This window comes from Myotis myotis, unplaced genomic scaffold (genome assembly GCF_014108235.1).
Source record: "Myotis myotis isolate mMyoMyo1 unplaced genomic scaffold, mMyoMyo1.p scaffold_m19_p_2, whole genome shotgun sequence".
Taxonomy (NCBI): Eukaryota; Metazoa; Chordata; class Mammalia; order Chiroptera; family Vespertilionidae; genus Myotis; species Myotis myotis.
Window position 1 is genome coordinate 197,779,363 of NW_023416324.1, and position 14,740 is coordinate 197,794,102.

General features: G+C 45.1%; 1 protein-coding gene across 7 annotated transcripts in view; it reads right to left on the reverse strand.

The window, feature by feature from the left end:
* The window catches only part of ARHGEF26 (Rho guanine nucleotide exchange factor 26), a 112,128-nt gene extending 98,223 nt beyond the window's left edge, over positions 1 to 13,905 (reverse strand). For 4 of the 7 annotated variants that reach the window (XM_036348804.1, XM_036348802.1, XM_036348801.1 and 1 more), the window contains exons 1-3: positions 12,293 to 13,904; positions 10,877 to 10,916; positions 5,644 to 5,789 (exon numbers count right to left, since the gene is read on the reverse strand). In XM_036348804.1, the coding sequence (XP_036204697.1) occupies positions 5,644 to 5,789; positions 10,877 to 10,916; positions 12,293 to 13,357 (1,251 nt within the window). In that variant the 5' untranslated portion in view covers positions 13,358 to 13,904. Of the gene's footprint in view, positions 1 to 5,643; positions 5,790 to 10,876; positions 10,917 to 12,292 lie in introns of all 7 variants that reach the window. The other 3 variants (XR_004973964.1, XM_036348807.1, XM_036348803.1) reach the window with 2 other exon arrangements.
* Between the last annotated feature and the right edge of the window lie 835 nt (positions 13,906 to 14,740).

Below are 14,740 nucleotides of genomic sequence, written 5' to 3' on the forward strand. Positions count from 1 at the left end.
GCGTATTATTTATGTAAAACACACAATGCTTACTTTTTTCTTTAAATGAATATACACGTGGATTTGGATGAGGCTGTTACCAAATTGAGAACAGTGTTACCTACAGAGGAGGGAAAAGGATTAACATGGCAGATACGCTATCAAAAAGACTTTAGTCTTATCTGAAATGCTTAAATTCCTTTTCACATGGAGAATGTATTATGTATTCTCACATAAGTCAAAATTTGTTTTCGAAGATGTTAAGAGAACACTATAATCTAATTGTGCAAAAACATATACTAGTGAGCCCAGTCTCTGGGCCCAGGCTAAGCAGGCTCCCAGCTCCAGCCCTTGTGGCTGGAATAGGATCTCTGCCCAGGGTCTTGGGTCTAGGCACATGAACCACTTTTCTGCTTATAAAAATGCAAACATCCCAGGAGTTCTGCTGTTCTACTTAAAAGTGTGGACCGAGTATGTGTCTAAAGCCCTGGCCGTTTACACTGTGAGTTCCTATAAGTAAGCCAGACTTGAAAAATGAGAATGTTTCTCTATCTTTTTAAACACAAAGGATAAATGTGGTAAAAAGCATTAATCACCATCTAAGGTAAAAAGTGATTTTATGAGACTGCTATCTTGCAAAAACACAAATGGAAAATGATATGACTCAAGAGATTATCTTAAGCAGCACGTCACTGAGCGACTGCAAATTATTTGAGACAAGAAACGTAAGAAAAGGAACGAAACTTTATATAACCTCTAAATGCATAAAGCATTTCTGCAAAGAAAATAATATATAGGTTTACTACACCTGTTGAGCTCTGATTTTTAGGAGAAAAAGTATGTCTTTCAACTAAACAGTATAAATTCTAAAAGAATAAGTCCCATCAGTCGAGCTGCTAAGACTCTAATGTGTCTGTTATATTGTCAACTGAGTGAAACTATATTATAATAAAATTGCCACTTTTCAAATCATCCTTTCTCGTTCAGCAGTTCGGGAAGTTGCCCAGAGGCAAACTCTGTGCCCTAAGAGCTGTGCCCGGCACCCATGAGACTCCCGTCCTCATTCTAGATTTCTCATTACACCGGGAGCCACGCTAAGCAAGCACAGCTGAAGAAATACTTCGATGAAAACAGAAAAACCAGTTTCTGAATAAAGAGCTTGAAAGTTTGAAGCAAACTGAAGAAATACTCAAAGTGCTTTAAGGTTACTGATAGAGCCACCTGTCAGCAAGCACAAATGCAGAGTACAGTGGAGATGACTATATTAGGTGTTGAATTCAGTGCACAGTTTGCCCGGGTGCTTGTTTTTGCCTCTGGAGCCTGAACACCCTTTTCAAAAGCACCTGGGATGTCAAGGTGATGGAAATTAGACAAACACACCCCATGGCAAATCAATGGGGTCAGGGTACGGCTGGCGAGTGTGGCTTTGCTGCTGTCACTGAACCTAACAAAACAAACACCCGTTTGGCAACTGTCATGTTTTAGTGCTTGCGCAGTGCAGGACGGGAGCCCCGGGGGGGGGGGGTGGTTTGGGGGGTGGGGTGAGTTATGATGAAAAGCAAAAAGACTTCGGTCAAAATCTATCGTTTCCTTTCTGTAATACTTAAGTGCTTCCAGGATCCCATTAAAGGGTGAACTTGGAAAACCAGAAGCTCACTTTGCATTCAGGTCTCAGCTGCCTGGCACTGACTATAACAGGGATTTTGTGTTCCATCCCAGACAGAAAACAATCAATATTTTTCTTCAAATTCACAAGCTTTTCTCAGAGATCCAGGAACTCTTGGCTTCTATTCCCACGGCCGTTTAAGGTGAGGCGCTGGGCCATTCACCTGTGGATGGCAGGTTCTTCATCGCTGAGCACAGATCTCTAAAGATCGAGAAAACCTTTTCAAGTTCAAAACTTCAAGTCCTTTTCACGTGTGACCAACCAAACACCATGATCGTGTAAATTATTTCTCATAGTGTTAGTGTTTCCCAAAACCTGAAGAGCAGCACAAAGTTTTACTCCCTTGACTGTTGAAATCCACTTAAGTATTTCCACTTAAGAATAGATTTATAGACGCTGACAATCAAGGGAAGGAAGAGGAAGCCTGTCCCCCTATGGAATTAGGAGCCCAGGTCTTATTCCTGACTATAAGAGAACAGCCCAACTCTACCTGAAGAACCTGCTGGCAGAGCCACCGCTGCTAAATGCATTCACGTTAACTCACTTTAATCTGGTTAGAGAAGTTCATGGCAGCCTAAACTTCCATTATTCCACTGAGATCCCATTAAATGCCTCTCTGTTCTCCCTTGTTCCTAGATGACCACAACACTCCAGTTAAACCTGTTGCCAAAGCTGTAGGTGGAGAGCCACCTGTCACCTGTGTGGTTGTCCAATAAAACTAAAGGAGACATATCATGAGCGAACACACTAAGACAACTGGCATTTCGGGCTGAAGGCTTAAGGGCCTTATGCAACGACCATGAATGACTCCCAGTGGCTGCACTTCTAAGGAGCCTTTTGCATACAGGATTCCTCTTGCAAGCAACTGATAAGAAAAGTTTCATCCCAAGAGGCAGGCAGGTGTTTGCAACAAAGACAAGAGACTTTAAAAAATAAAACAATCAGCAGCAATACTCATACACATACACCCCCTCCCAAGTAGAAAGTCAAGGCAGATGCCAAATATGAGACCTAACCCTTTGCCAAAAAAAGCCACTGTCCTACTCTTCCTGGAATCAAGGCCTTACCCCAAGAAGAGTTTTTTGTTAGTGATATACGCAAGACTGGATGGGGACTACCCTACTAACTTAGTATATTGAAAGTTAAGTATGGAGACCTGGCGACTCAGTTGGTTGGAGTGTTCCATAGAAGAAAAGATTAAAGATTGTAGTTTCTGTTCTTGCTCAAAAGACATACCTAGGTTGCAGGTTCGATCCCTGGTCAGGGTACATATGGGAGGCAACCAATTAATGTTTCTCTCTCATGTCAATGTTCCTTTCTTCCTCCCTACCCCTCCCCTCCCTCTCTGTCCTCCTGCCTCTCTAACATCAATAAAAACATGTCCTTGAGTGAGGATAAAAAAATAAGTTAAGAAAAAAGTTAAGCATGGAAAGATGGTGCAAAAATATATAAAAAGCAAACTTTTTCCAAGACCTGTCCCAGACACTGCAACCCCTTTATAAGGAGGAACCAGGGCATGAGGTCAGACAGAGAAATGGAGGTCTTCATTCTTATTGAAAACAGCCTGACATTGTTCATGATTCATGAAGCCTCCTCTCTTTAGGGTCCTAAATGCAGCTTCAACAAATCAACTGCTAGGCTGCTTTAAAAGTAATCACAGCTTTTTGCTGTTAAATAATCTACTTTCCTAAAAGCCAGAGCTGCTTGCATCTTTTGGGTGGACAGAAAACCATGTGGTAGGGACAGAAGACAACTTCAGGACAGTGATTACCCCTGGAGCAGCAGAAGGAAGAAAAGGGCTGGAAGGGAGGATGGGTAAATGAATCTGCCTAAAAAATAAGAGGCCTGAAGTAAGTAGGTTTAAACGTCAACATCTGTTCAATCTGGGTGATGGGTACCTAGAAATCTATTACACAGACATATATTTTTAAAATTTTCTGCACATCTGAAGTACTTTATAATACAAAAATTGAAGTAAAACATTTTAAATGTGAAAAGGAGACACAGAAGGCACTAAGAAAATGCAGGCTGGTGCCTAAGCAATGGGTGTTAAAGTCCAGTCACCCTCCTTTGATTAAGTGTAATTGCCAAGCAACACAATAAATACACATAAGCCTCCTGGGAACACTCGAATGCAAGATAACACACACTAAAGTTAGAACTCACTTTGTAGTTTTACATTTTATCACCCATAGTCTTTTGATATAAATCTTGCTAACAAAAAGCACATCCCTACATTTATCTTTTGCCAAATAAAACGCATTCCCATATTTGAAGTTATACTGAAGGATATGTAGTAGTATTTGAACGTGCACTTGCGAATCTAAATGAAAACCAAACTGCAGGAGGCGTCGTAAGTATGGCAGCCTGAGTTTCAGCACTAAAGTTACGTTGGATCAAAGCGTAAGTGGCACATTCTGTTAAGGGTCCAGAGAAAAACAGCAGGATTTAGGCCTGTGCTAACAAACACAGATGCTGCCACAGAGAGAGAACTGAAAAAATCCACAGGATTATTCTTGAGGATTCTCTGCCAAATGATCCATACCAATGACGGAATGACAGCCATTTAATGCCACCCAAGCCTCATTGGGCCTTGTCCCCAGTTTTTTCCAAGTATTTGCTTTGAGATATATATCATTAGATTAGCGTATAAAGCCACCAATATGTCAGTTCTGTGAATAGGCATTACCACTTCACCACATGCAAGCATCACAGAAGTTACAAACTATTAGTATAGAAGCCAAGTCAGGCCCATAGATATTTTGTTGGGTACACATATTGTTTTTAAAACTTGAATTAGAATAATGCTCATAAAAGGTTCACGACAGTCCCCACACTCCCCATCCCCACACACACCAGCATCACTGTTCACACTACTTGTCCTGGCCCTGCAGGTATTTTAATCTGTGACTTAATACTCAGGGTGCCATGCCTAGGAGGCAGTAGAACTGAGTGGATTCTCCTTAGAACCAAATTCAAGGGTGGAAGAGGGACAAGGAGAAAGAGCTTGGTTTCTAGAACTCCGAATTCCAACACAGGCTGGCAGAGGGGAGGAAGAGCCCGAACCAGAGGATATCTTCACCATCAACATACACCCATCTCCACGGTCTTGCTTCTGAGCACCAACCAACGTACACAGCTCCTTTTCTTATGTTGCTAGGTTCCCTGAATAGATGAGATCCCCGACTCTGAACAACACTCATTTCTGCTGAAAACTCACCTCTGCTCTCATATTGCCTAAGGACTCACAGAGGTGTGCTGGCTTGTTTCTTGATGCAACGCTCCCAACACCCAAGCCAACCATGGGAATTCCTTTCTACTCGGTAATGCATCAGATGCCCACAGTGGCTGTGCCCATAGCAAGTAAAGGAAGCATCACACTGTGACATCTGTTAAGCCAAGAGGGATAGAAATGATGGCTGAAAACAAAAGATGTCTGATGCAAAGAGGAGAAATTACTCAGCCAGACAAAAGTCAGTGCGGAGACACTCCCACACAAAAGATGCACCGAGAGAGATGGAAGAGAACGCCATTCATTAATCAACTTCAAAAAAATACAAATGTGTCTACATCAAATGAGATTTCCCGGGAAGCACTCTAAGCTCCCTGTTGTGCACAGAGAAATACTAGTATACATACATACACACATGTGTATATGCAGCCATAATCATAATCAAGTTCAGGATAGATTAACTTACCATTACATATACACTATATAAAACAAATGAGAAGAGATACTGAATAGGAAGAATTTCCAGAGTTCATAGTACATCAGTCTCGAGGCACGTTATCAAAACCTAATTTTCCTAATCAGTAGTGTCAAAGTTCATATTGTCACATGTGCCTGAGAGGTTCAAGAAACACTGCGCAGTCAAAGAAGAGTCTTACTCCTTAGAGTTACAGGACTATTGGCAGAAAAATGTAAAACTACATTCCCGCCAAATTTACACAGCTTGGTGTTTCCCCCTCTGCAGACAGAAAAGAAGGCAAACACTCACAGCAGAGAGCTGGCTCCACGTGGACCGGAGTGGCTTGTGCTGGATCACAATTTTTTCCTCCGACTTCTGTTCTCTGGGCTCAGACTCTTCATCAGAGTCAATGTCAAGGGCCTTTTCTTTGTAGTTCTGGTACAGGACAGCATTTTCTGCAAGAAAAGCCAACCCAACGTGTCACTAATTGACCCCATCATGATGCTACCTGTTCTAAACAAACATCTATATTTATACAATGTTGAGTCTCCAGTTTAATAAACGATGAAGAGACAAACGGATTTAAAAAGTGATTTTCTCACTCACACAGCCCTGTCCCAAATCCATTCATAGGGAAAAGGGAGGGGCCCTTACATGAAATGCCAACTAAAGCAAAATTCCCATGTCTATCCCACACTACCCACGAAGGATAGTCATACCTGTTAAACGGATTTTTAGGTTCAATTGAATCCACACCCTACCTTCCCTTCAAGGTCCATCAACATTCATTTATCTGCTTAACAACCATTTACTGTATGTACATCCACAATGTGCCAAGGACTGGGAGTAAATAGAAAATAAAAGACACTTCTCGTGCCCTCATGAGCTAAAAGCTTTATGAGAAAAATCGTCAAAGTCGCTCATTCATTTATTGGTTTAACTGATATTCAGAAAATGTCTACTAGATGCCAATAATTACTAGGCACTGGGGATACAACAGTGAGCAAAACATGTAAAAGTACCAGTCATCATGGAGCTGACATCAGAGTGAAGGGAGAGTGACAATAAATAAACAAATAACTTAAAAATATGTCAGGTGCTGCCCTGGCCAGTGCTGCTCAGTGGGTTGGAGTGTCATGGGTATACTGAAAGATTGCGGGTTCAATTCCCATTGAGGGCACATACCTAGGTTGTGGGTTTGATCCTTAGTCGGGGCATGTATGGAAGGCAACCAATCAATGTTCTCTTTCTCATTGATGTTTCTCTCTCTCTTTCTCAAACCAATGAGCATGTCCTCAGGTGAGGATTAAAAAAAAATGTGTCAGGTGCTGTTAATGGTCATGGAGAAAAATAAAACAAGGAAAGACAGGGAATGTTATATGCGGGAGGTATGTAGATTTTAAATAGGGTAATTTAAGAAGGCCTCCCCAAGGTGACATTTAAGCAAAGACTAAAGGTGAGAAAGCAAGCCACCATTCTAGTGGGGAAAGAACATTTCATCAGAGGGAATGGCAAGGACAAAGGCCCGGGAGCAGGACTCCGTATGTACAATCAGCAAGGAGGCCTGTGTGGCTGGAATAGGATGAGGGAGGGAGAAAGTATAGAAGATGGGAGATTGGGGATGAATAAAGGGCAGACCATATAGGGCCTGGCCTCAATGCCATGAAGACAACTTTAGTGTTTTCTCCAAGTGAAAGGCAAGTCACTGTAGGATTGAGGACACAATGATCTCGTACAAATACAGACCAACACACGGAAAGATTTATATACAGGTACTCTGAGAAAAGACTGTCAGCAGCGTGTGATCTAGTCTGAGGGTGAGAGGTGTCAGTGAGGAAAATCTAAGACCAGAAAGCTGAGATGCCACAGAGCTAAAGGAAAAAGTGCAGTATATGCAGAAGTCCTGAGGCAAGTGAAATACAGTACCTTAGAAGAACTAAGGCAGGTCAATATGCCTCAGTGGGTGTCTAGAGGACAAAGGGTGCAAGCTGAGTGTAGGGAGATGAGCCAGACAGTCCAAACCAAGCAGAGCTTTGCAAGGAATTTTAAAAAACTGAATTTGATCCTAAGGACAAAGGAATGAGTTTCTTTCACACTGTACAGCTTGTATGATGGCAAGTCTAAATGATGCATCCATTAAAATGCTTTTGAAAAAGTAGACCTGGCTGGGTGGCTCAGTTGGTTGGAGCATCGTCCCATACACCAAAAGGCTGTGGATCAATTCCTGGATTCAATTCCCAGTAGGGCAGCGGTTCTCAACCTGTGGGTCGCGACCCCTTTGGGAGTCGAACGACCCTTTCACAGGGATCGCCTAAATACATCCTGCATATCAGATATTTACATTACGATTCATAACAGTAGCAACATTACAGTTATGAAGTAGCAACGAAAATAATTTTATGGTTGGGGGTCACCACAACATGAGGAACTGTATTAAAGGGTCGCAGCATTAGGAAGGTTGAGAACCACTGCCGTAGGGGCACATACCTAGGTTGCAGGTTCAATCCCCGGTTGGGGTGCCCACCACCAAAAAAAAAAGAGAAAAGATTGTATTTTGGTCCTCATTGCCATGGGAACGCACTGAAAGGGAAGATTTTATTAGATCTTTAGGAGCAAAACACTGACTACTTAGGGGACTAATGAGGATGCTACTGAAGTAGTCAATGAAAGATAACGGAGCTTGGCCTATGCAACTTAGAAAGGACTGGGAGCCCTAACCGGTTTGGCTCAGTGGATAGGCCTGCAGACTGAAGGGTCCCAGGTTCGATTCTGGTCAAGGGCATGCACCTTGGTTGCAGGCACATCCCCAGTGGGAGGTGTGCAGGAGGCAGCTGATCAATGTTTCTAACTCTCTATCCCTCTCCCTTCCTCTCTGTGAAAAATTAATAAACTATATTTTTTTAAAAAAAGAAAGGACTGGGAGTGGACTGGTACCAGTATATGGGCTTGGAAAGAGGGAGGTGATCAGGTGCTTCCTAGGTCTGCAAGTCCCACACAAGAAGGTAGGAGAGGGAAACACCAGCAGAGATTTAGCTCTAATAGGGAAGGTTAGGAGTTTAGTTTGGGAACACAGAGTATGAAAATCCTTTCCATCTACTGAAGCAAGAAAACAGCTTCCTCTTTAATCATCAACTACTGCCTGTTCTACATGACTATAATAAAGAAATACGAGGTTTATGCAAGATTGCACTGGTCTCTGATTGCTCTGCATAGGTAAAACACATTGTGAAGGTAATGACTAAGTTTCCCCCACCTCTAGTGCCCTTTAAAGTAGTTAGTGGTTGGCACAAAACACATGCATGCATTGTTGAGATGACTTCTCGTTCACTCCCACAACAACGCGGGTAGCGGAACTGCTAACGTCATTTTACACATGATGAGCTCAAGCCTTGGTGAGGTTAAGGTGCCTGCTCAATTATCACTCCAACGATGAGTAAAGCAGTAGGAGAGGAACGCAGGCCCCTGGGTCCAACTTCCCAGGTTCTCACCACTCTATCACACCGCTTCCCAGGTTACATTCTTGTTAATCAGTAACTGTAAGAATACTGCATTCCTCAAGTACTACATATACGTGAAAAAGAATTTCTAAGTCATCATATTTGAAAAGAGATGAGAGGATGCACAGAAACAGTTCCTTATAAACAGAAACCGTGTAAAACTAGCTATAAGGAAGGGTGTGATCTATTCTGGGGGTGATCCGTCCTTGGACAAAAAAAAAACCTCAACGTTTTTGATCCTTTGAGGCAAAGGTCCCAGATCAATGCCAAATTCCAGAAGATGCAGAACATCTCTCTAAATCGGTATTAGGTAGATGCTCTGATCACTTCATGTTCAAAAAGTGGTACAAGAGGAAGCACTCTGGACTGAGGACCAGACCTCTGTCCCAGTACTGGCTGAGTGACAGTAGGGAGGGCACGAAACCGCTCAGAGCTTCCCGTGTCCTCAATGGTAAAATCAGGGAGAGGAATTCATCCTAAGCAGCTGCAACACTGCAGCTGGGTTTCTTCTTCATATATAGGGTGTCCCAAAATTCACTCAAGACTTGAATTTTGCGTGAGCATTAACAACAACAAAAAATAAAAGCCTAATTTTACTTGGTTTATTGAATCAGATTCTAATATCTGTTGCCCTCTGATTTCAATCCCTTCAATTTGATAAGCATTACCAAGTACCAATGATGGCCCAGGAGCAGGGACAATGAAGACCAATGAAGACCACGGCTTTGCATATGTGCCAGCAAAGCCGTGGAGGCCATTTACCCGATGTGCTATTCCATACATAACCCTATACTGTATACTTTATGAATCAATAAAAAAATTACAATTTTTAATTATAAACCTGTGTTTTCTATCAAAATTACTTCTTGCGTGAATTTTGGGACACCCTATAGCAGTGATGGCGAACCTGTGACACGCGAACTCATTTTTTTGGTTGATTTTTCTTTGTTAAATGGCATTTAAATATATAAAATAAATATCAAAAATATAAGTCTTTGTTTTACTATGGTTGCAAATATCAAAAATTTTCTATATGTGACACGGCACCAGAGTTAAGTTAGGGTTTTTCAAAATGCTGACACGCCGAGCTCAAAAGGTTCGCCATCACTGCCCTATAGAATGCTTCCTGAGATTGGTGCAATGAATAAATTTTTATAAACCAGTCATGTTTAAATACTCCAGTGGGAATGATTTTTATATGGGGAAATAATTGATAATCACCAAGGTTATATGTTTTATAACTCTGGGTGGTTTTACATTAGATTTACTTAGACAGGGGCATACCCTTCTTCATTATTCTTTAAAGGTTGGGGAAATCTTAAGCATTTCAAATCGTGAAAGAAGGGAACTAGCCTCACCTCTACCACCCTCCACAAGCCCTATACGGGCTGCAGCTGGGGCTGCTGCTCCTTTCATGCTTTTCCAGTTGGCTGACATTTGACCCATCTATTTACACAAAGCCCACTAATCTGATTAGGGTTTGAACACCTGGGTTGAAGCTGCTTTTGTTTTTGAGACCCTTAATGAAAATACTATATGGGTTACAAATGCTTAGGAATATGTTTCCGTTGGCCAGGAGTTAGATTTCCCCCAAACAGACACTTGATAAGGAAACGGGAAGTCAGAAATGAGACTAAAATGGGGAAAGAATATTAAGTCAAAGGAAATATGACCTAGGGAAAAAAATGACTTAAGATCTAAATGCCAAACTCTCAGAATTTTTGACTAAAGAGCTAGAGCTTGCTCTTACTCTTTTTTCCTTTTTTCTTAAGGGAGGTGGGGATGGAGCCAGAGTAGAAAAGAATTCAAAATCCCAGGGCATTGGCTGACAAAGTTATCAGCTTACAAAGAAAGCTATTGATTTTATTCACGGCTGGTATTACTAGATGAAAATTTAGCTGAGTGAAGTGCTTTGTGCTGTATAATTTTGAGAAGTTGCACATTTTCCTCATCTTAAGTGTTTTTGTTACTGCAGCTGGGTTGGAACTTATAATTGATATTCCACATTGAAACAGCAATAAAAGTCTGGAAAATCAAATGCTTACCTTCCCCATCAAATGGTCCTTGTCCTTTCAGCACTTTTTTCTAAAAAACAAGAAAAGCAAAAAAGGAAAAGGCAAAGCATACTATATATGAATGAGCCAAATTGAAAATACAATTATTTAAGAAAAAGTACTTATTTTGTTGTTACATGCATTAGATTTCCCAAAGCATACAGCTGATGATCCCTGGAGTGGTTCACTCCTATGACTCCAACAATTCACTAAAACAGTGAAATAAAATGTACAATGTCCCTCACACCCTGTTGAAATAGTTTGAGAATCCTCAAATGACCAGCAGGCTCAGCTCACTTCACTATTTATGACTCACCATCACTGTTAAATTGAACTTTGCTATACTTGCAGAGTTGGGGGGGGGGGGGGGGGGGGGGGGCGGGAGGGTGTGTGCAAAACAAACATAAAATGTTATGTAATTTCTCCAAGGCCATAGGATCTAAAATAACACCTGTTTGCTTGTGTATTACATATGTGACAATCATACAGACTGGTTCCAGTTCTCCGATTAATCAAGAATAGATGTCGCTCCCAAAACAAATGTCTGCCCGATTGCCCAGGTCCACCTTATCTCTGAAGAAGACAGCACATGCACCGCACACTCCAAAATCCCTTTCTCTGGTTTTCCCTATTTCTTTCTGTCATACCTGGCAATTTTTATTTTTATTTTTTACCAATTTCAGCTTTTAGGCCTCTATCAGGGAGCCATAACACATAGTTCACTGGAACCTGAACTTTTGCTAAATGCACTCCAGGATAAATGGGCACAAAACAGGAATGAAATACAACCAAAGGCCAAGTTGGCAGAAACAAGTAACAACAAAGATGACATACTATTTGTGCCTTTTGTGTCTTTGTTTTCTGGCACCAAATTTTAAAAATTCACATTTTATCTGAGGTATTTAGCATGTGAGTGCCATTCAAAGAAATTAAATAATTAATGTAAAATAATCAATAGGCTCAAAGGAAATCAGCTTTTCCCCTCATCAGCTGTGATGAATCGGCAGCCACTGACTGACACCTCTAAATAAGCACCAGATAGCTTGGCCAAAGTCAAGAGTGCAAATCCTGCCCTGCTCTCCACCCCCTTCTGCAGCTTACCTGTATTAAAAGCGTTTCAGGACTCATGCAGCCAATACCTCATTTGCTGTGTGTTTCCCCCATGCGTCCCCAGATTCTGCCTGAGCTTATAAAGCCAACCCAGTGATAGGAGTTTCACGTCCTCCCACAAAGCTGCATGAACTTGGGCTGTGCGTGCCAACCATACAGTGGCCAAGAGATACATGTGCACAGGCTTCATCAACAAACAACAGGATTAAAGAGAACAGTAATGTCTGATCTCCCCGGCGTCCCTCCTCCCTATCTCCAACACCTTCACTTTGGACTGAGTGACATGCCCACTCTTACCTTTATCCTTCCAAGGCTGGAAAACTTCTCCTTGTCTTCCATCACTACTTTCAGAATCGGCTGAGACATTCTGTTCTTCTTCTTCGAGGTGGTAGGACTGTCAAAATCCACGCCACTGACCACCGCCCTGCGATAGGACGTGGACCGCAACCCCCTCCGCAGAGACCCCGGGCTGTCCAGGTCGTTCTCGACCTCGCCTTCGTCCTCCGAGGGGCCCAGCGACGCCCCCAGGCCCTCCACCATGCTGCGCACCTTGAGGAGTCTCTTGTGGGGCTCCACATTCTGACTGCTGCTTTTACTTATCTTAATTTCTGAGGCCAGGCTCTTGGGAATTATCTGCTGCTTCCCCACTTTGAGGGCAGCCGGGCTATTTGTGCTCAAAACCACTGAAGGCGTCTCCGGGAGCTCGTTCTCCTGAGAAGGCAGCCTTTGGAGGGGGAGTTTTTGCTCCAAAGACCTATTCTGGGGCGAGGGTCCCCGCTCAGGGTCCTTAGCTGTCTGGCCGGATTGCAAACGGCAGCCTGGGGAGTCGACGTGACAAGTGAGCCCGTTTGCAGCGGGCGCAGGCAGGGGGCTCGCTGTCGGTCCGACCCGGGCTCCCTCTGGGCTGCAGGGGGCGGATGCGTTAGGAGAAGGTGGGGGGCGCAGCCGCTGCGGCGCGGGCGGAATCACTGTACCATTCTCTGGGGATTTCGGGGAGCCCCCCAACGCCCCTTTGGGGGTCTGCGGTGACTTCAGGCGTCGGAGCCGAGGAGAGACAGACCGGTACTCCGGGGAGACCGTCCTCCCATTGGTCACCGGCCTCCGATGGGTGCACAGAAGCAGAGGACTCCTCTGGACCGTCCTGCCGTCCGAAGCGGTGGGCACCTGGGAGGGAGTCTGCGCCACGGGGAGCGGGCCCCGGTCCTCCACCGGGAAATCCGTGATCAGCAACCCGCTCGGGCTCTGGTAAGACTGGGGTCTCGGCTTGCTCCGGCCCAGCATCTGCGGCTGAGGGGTCGACCTCCTCCGCCACGAAGGGGTTAAACTGTTGCTGGAAAAATTCACTTCGCTCTCGCCGTCCATCGCGAAGCCTGGGGGTGAGCCCCGAGAGGCACAGCACCCAGCTAGTCTCGCCTAAAGAGGGAAGAAGTCATGGAACTTGGACTCCAGGCTCCTCGGCACGCCTCGCAAAGACGCGCACTTCGAGGCCGGCGGTCGCCCGGCTGCTGCGCGTCACTTACCCGCCCTTTCTAGGGCAACACTGCGCGCTCCACGCTGCACGATCCGGGACAGAATCCGGTCCGGGCTGCGCCCACGCGGATTAATCCAATCACCGCCTCGTCTCTCCCGCGCCCAAAGACCACCCGCACGGAAAGAGTTCGCCACCGACTCGCCGGGTGCAAGCTGATGCACATGAAACTTGGGATAAGTTCAGCTTTCTTGGGAAACTCGCCGCCGGACGCTCCCCGCCGCCGCCATCCCGCCGCCCGCCCCTGTCGCTGCTGGCCTCGTGCTCGAACTGCCCGGCTCCTAGGTGGATGTACCTTCGGGGCTTTGCAGAGCTGGGGGCCAAGCAGGGCCCACCGCCCCCGTGGGTGGCCCGGGTACCGGACCGTGGCGCCGCGGCGGGAGCTCTGCAAAGCTCGGCAGCCAACTGAGACTTCGGCTACGCCCCCGACTCAGCCTCGGCCCCGCCCCCGTCTTGGCCCCGCCCACTCCCGCCCCTTTCGCGGCCGCCGCCAGCCACTGGCTTTCCTGCCCCGCGAGCCTTTGATCCCGCCGGGTCCCTGTTGGAAACAGATCTGCACACCTGGGCTGGGTGCCGAGCGACGGGGTTGCAGGCTGGCAACTGGGGCTGGAGGCGGCGGCGGCGGCGGCGGGGGAGCTGAGGGCGCGCGGGCGGGGTGGGGGCCCGGAGCACAGCGTGGGAACGAGCGGGGGATCCCTGCTGAGATGCAATGTACGAAGCTCTGGGCCCCGGGGGATCTCCTGCTTAGAAACCGAGAACGCCAGGCGGAGTAGGGTTTGTGAAATGGGTGAGCTGCAGGGCGTAGCTCCGAACGCAGAAAGCTGGTCCCCTCTCAGTGTTCCGGTGGTCTTAACAAATCCGATGGCCTCGCTCTCCTGCTTGAAATATCTTATAATATAGACTCATAGAGTCGCTTGTTTGTGCCTAGCGTATTTCTGGGGGCATACACGCAGGCCGCTTGGGAGAGGCCTGTGTGGCTACCAAACTAGGGAGGGAGAGTTTTCATTCAAAAATCTTTGAATCTGGTGTGCTTTGAATCGTGGATGTTATCTATTAAGAATAAACGCAATTTAAATTACGGGAAAAAAAGTGTTGGTTTCCAAGCATGCATAGAATAAAAGTCAAAATCCTCTCTCTAGCTTAGGAAGACCCTGCATCATGTGCCTGCCTCTTTCCCCATCACTTTTTCCTTCACGAATCTTAGTCCACACCCACTT